The sequence below is a fragment of the Octopus bimaculoides genome, chromosome 17, assembly GCF_001194135.2.
Source record: "Octopus bimaculoides isolate UCB-OBI-ISO-001 chromosome 17, ASM119413v2, whole genome shotgun sequence".
NCBI lineage: Eukaryota > Metazoa > Mollusca > Cephalopoda > Octopoda > Octopodidae > Octopus > Octopus bimaculoides.
This window is the reverse complement of record NC_068997.1, coordinates 48813499-48818245: the sequence shown is the minus strand read 5'-3', so window position 1 is coordinate 48818245 and position 4747 is coordinate 48813499. Positions and strand designations below refer to the sequence as shown.

The window sequence follows — 4747 nt, the reverse complement described above, 5'->3', positions numbered from 1 at the left end:
CGTTTGCTAGTGCGCTATTATTTTGTGTACACCCATACCGCCTCGGCGGAATTTGAACTTAGATCGTAATGACGGACGAAATGCTATTAAGCATTTTGTCCGGCGTGCTAATGATTCTACCAGCTCGCCACCATCGCCCTAATTATTTTTAAGGCAGGAAGCTCCCAGAATCGTTAGCACGCCGGATAAAACGATCAGAGGCATTTCGTGCGCCTCTACGTTCTGCGTTCAAATTCCGCCGAGGTCGTCTTTTCCTTGTGGGGTTGATAAAATGGTACCAGTTGAGCACTGATGTCGACGTAATCGACTTACTCCATCCCCCGAACATGTTGGCCTTGTGTCAAAATGTGAAACTAATATAAGGTCCACCCATGTGTATATTATTAACTCCAGTCACGTACACATTACCATAATTCATTCTATACTATTTTGCTACCGACAATTCGAAGTGAATAGACGTTCTGCAAAATGTTTCAAATCTTTGGCAAGGGCGAGCAAGTTTGTGGGACGGGTACCTATTTTATCGATCCCAAAAGGAAGGAAAGCAACCTCGGCTGAATCTGAAGTTAGAACCTAAAGGTGGACGAAATGTCGTTAAGCACTCTGCCCGGCGTGTCAATGATTCTGTCACATTAAATTAGTTTTATTTAGAATGGACAGTATGGCGATATCTCCAAGGGAGGCTACTTAGTTAAAATAATACAGTGAGTTACTACCCCTGACAAGTTAAAGGGAAATTTTATACTTCTTGCTTTTGTTTTATTTTCGTTTTTGCTTTCGAAACACTTCTTGCCTTTCTGACAAGACGCTAAATAAAAGCAAGACTGATGGGTATAGCAAGAAATGCTAGGTTTCAGGTAGAAACCTAAATAAACACGTCTTCGCACACACATACACACACGCACGTACTTATACAGACACATACACACATGTCTATTATATGTGCATATATACATATACATATGTATTTATATATGTGTGTGTGTGTGTGTGTGTGTGTGGTGTTGATGATGATGATACAATTCTATATTGAAGAGATGAGGAATTATTTACATTATTTACTTTTGGCAGATATTTGTCCTCATCTTGTTTGTTGTTAACACAACATTTCGGCTGATATACCCTCCAGACTTCATCAGGTGTCTTGGGGAAATTTCGAACCTGGGTTCTCATTCCTAAGGTATTTTTCGATGTTATTATTATTATTATTATTATTATTATTATTATTATTATTATTATTCAGGTCACTGCCTGGAATCGAACTCAGAATTTTGGGGTTAGTAGCCCACGTTATTAATCACTACGCCATATGCTACTAACCCCAAGATTCCGAGTTCGATTCCAGGCAATGAATGACCTGAATGATAATAATAATATATTAGCCGAAACGTTGTGCTAGCAACAAACAAGATGAGGACAAATATCTGTCAAATGTGAATAATGTAAATAATGATGATGATGATGATGATGATGATGATGATGATGATGATGATTATGATAATGATGATGATGGCGACGATCTCAACGAATATAAAAGCAATCAAACAATGACCACGATAGTAACAAGATGTGTATAACATTGTTCATTTATTTATTTATTCATTCATTCTATTACGGATTTATATTCCTTAATTTCTGTATTCATTTGTTTATCCTATTTATTTATTTGTTCATTCATATATTTATTTATCAATCATATTTATTTATTTATGTATTTATTTGTATATCGCTGAGAAATCTGTATTTATCTACTTATTTATTTCTTTTAATCTCTTCAAAACATAATGCCTTCTATTTAAAATATAATCCACACTTCCAAGAGAGAACGACACCTTCGTTTGGTTTGACCTTCACATTCGTTGTATCTACTTCGGCACCTTCTTCGTGTCCGCTCTCGGCACTAGGTGTGACGAGTTTCACCGTTGCTTGCGCTTTGTCTCCACCGGACACCGATGAGAAATCGCTGCAACTATCTGTAGAACCCAGGTTTGCTATAACTAAATAACTGAAACGAGAGTAGAAGAGGAAAATTAGGTCAGACTTCAATAAAAAGACTCGCTTAGTTGTTGCTGCTGTTGTTGTTGTTGTTGTTGTTGTTGTCGTCGTCGTTCTTATTCGTCCACTTCTTTTTCTTCGTCTTCCACCACATCCACCGCTTTTTGTTTGGGTCTGACTCAGCCGGCGTCCGCTATGGACCACGAAACGATGAAAGACTAAGTGGAGCTCAACAATGACAGCGACGATGACGACGAAGACGTCGACAGCAACAACAGAAATATCAACAACAACAACAACAACAGCATGTGTCATATTAAATATGGCAGCAGCATTCAATAAAATGGTAATCAAAAGCAGAAACAATATGTGATTCGCTGTTCGATTGGAAATGTGACTGAAAGCAAAATCAAACAAAAACAAATCCAAAAATTATGAGCCTTTAACCTGTTTTGCGAGTAATACAACAAAGTTGCCACAGCGAGACTGTACAATTGGTTAACGATACATATAGAGAATATTCATTATATAACCAGACACTTGGTGGAGAAATTTGTCTGAGGAAGTGCAGGTGGCCTATGACAGGAAAGACATAAAAAGTTTCTATAGTTTATTGTGGCAAGCTCTTGGACCGCTATCATCATCATCGTATGATTGAGTAAAGAAGAAAGGAAATGACAAAAATGCATATACTCACCAATCTACACCATCAAATCCTCGTACAAATGAAAACGTGCTACTACAATCTGGACCATAGCGTATGTCTGCAGCACTGCTTAGACGGAAGGCATCTGCATTGCGTAGTTTGTTGAGTTTTTTGATAAAATTCAGCATAGATTTAGCATTTGTCAATGCTTCCTGCATCAAGAAATACACATTAATGTAGTGTGTTGTTGATACTAACGTTGCAACAGTTAATGTTTGGTATGTAATTCAGCACGAAATCAAGGAACCTATTTTTCAATGTTACTGGACAATATGACTGCTTTTTTTTTTGTGTGTCTTGGGAGAGTCATCTTGTCTTATCGCCTTATTATCTAACACACTCACCGGTTCAATTTCCTCTCCTATATTATTTTTTCTTTTATTCTATTACTTGTTTCAGTCATTTGACAGCGGCCATGCTGGAGCACTGCCTTAAAGGGTTTTAGTCGAAGAAATCGACCCCATGACTTATCCTTTTTAGGCCTAGTGCTTATCCTATCGGTCTCGTTTGCCGAGCCGCTATGTTACGGGGACGTAAACACACCAGTATCGGTTGTCAAGCGATGGCTGGGAGACAAACATAGACACACACGCACACAAATATATATATATATATATATATATATATATATATATATATACGACGCACACTGGAGCCTATACCCTTCCCGTGTGTGCGCGTGTGCAAACGTGTGCGCACGTCCCGCTTGTTGGAGGGTGTATGCGAGAAAATTCTGTTATGTTCTTACCGTCACTTGCATTGCATCTTTACTCGAGACAGAACTGCACGTGGCATTTGAGAAGCCATAGCTGGAGGTAGAGTTGTCCCACTTCATTGGTGTACGCCAAGGTTGTGAGATTGATACTGGAGATTCATTTGCTTGGCCGATATCGGTCATCATTAATTCATCTCCGGAGTAGAGAACAGTGGACCCTGGCAATAACAATGCAATCATCGTCAATACTTCATTCCGTTTCGTGTAATTTCCCATCCTCGTAGAGAAGCGGCTGATCATGTCACTGCCGAGCTGTAACGATAATATATAATTAGACAGCGGGAAAGAGAGAGAGAGAGAGAGAGAGAGAGAGAGAGAGAGAGAGAGAGAGAGAGAGAGAGAGAGAGAGACAGTTAGTCAAAGTGTTAGATAGGTATGTAAGCTTGTAGGTAGGTAGGGAGGAAGGTAGGAAGAAGGGAGGAAGAGAGATGGATAGGTAGGTAAATAAATAGAAGGATAGACAGAGACACAGACAGACACAGAGACAAACAGACACACAGACAGACTAACCGGAAAACAGGCTGTAACATAGATAGATAGATAGATAGATAGATAGATAGATAGTAAAAAGCGACGTTACCATCCATGTGGGAGATTTTCCAATGGTAGTATTCTTCAGATTTTCCTCGACAAAATTCTTCATACAGCTGCCATTACAGTTAACATCGACATTGATAACTGTGCAGAAGGACAAATGAGGAAAGTTGGTATCACCAAGTTTATCTCTGTATGTTGGGATAGATCGGTCCCAGCTATCCATTCCAGTCATGAATGATCTGAAACATAGTCATTATTTAAAGTAGCTATCCAAGACAATTTTTCCACGGATCAGAAGATGACGCAAAAGAACAATGACGTGCTTAATACATGATTTATCACTTATATAATACATAATTTTAAAATGCACTTTTTCAGGGCGGCCCAGTACTGGTTCGCGATCCACTTGGTGGGGACTGCTGATATTACGGATGTATATATATATATATATATATATATATATAAGTCAGTAAATAGTGGGGTTGTGTTAACCGCACGTGGAGAAATAATAGGAAAATGAAAAAAAGCCAGAATGCTGAACTGGAAGCATAATTTAATAAAGATTTTTTCTAACCGGTTTTCATTGCGAGGAAGCAAATTATCAAGAAGAAGGAGAATGAAAATGTTTTTTTACAAAGAAGTACAAAATGAAGAAAATAATATATAAAACAATAATATATAAAAAAATAAATATACCCATACATTATATTGTCTTTGAGCTTTTGTAGTTCAAT

General features: G+C 38.1%; 1 protein-coding gene across 1 annotated transcript in view; it reads right to left on the bottom strand.

The window, feature by feature from the left end:
- Positions 1-1574: 1574 nt before the first annotated feature.
- LOC106868209 (alpha-glucosidase) overlaps positions 1575-4747 on the bottom strand; it is a 24524-nt gene continuing 21351 nt past the window's right edge. The window contains exons 6-9 of the mRNA XM_014913371.2: positions 4057-4252; positions 3450-3728; positions 2693-2853; positions 1575-2005 (exon numbers count right to left, since the gene is read on the bottom strand). Coding sequence (XP_014768857.2) covers positions 1792-2005; positions 2693-2853; positions 3450-3728; positions 4057-4252 — 850 coding nt within the window. The 3' untranslated portion in view covers positions 1575-1791. The remainder of the gene's footprint in view (positions 2006-2692; positions 2854-3449; positions 3729-4056; positions 4253-4747) is intronic.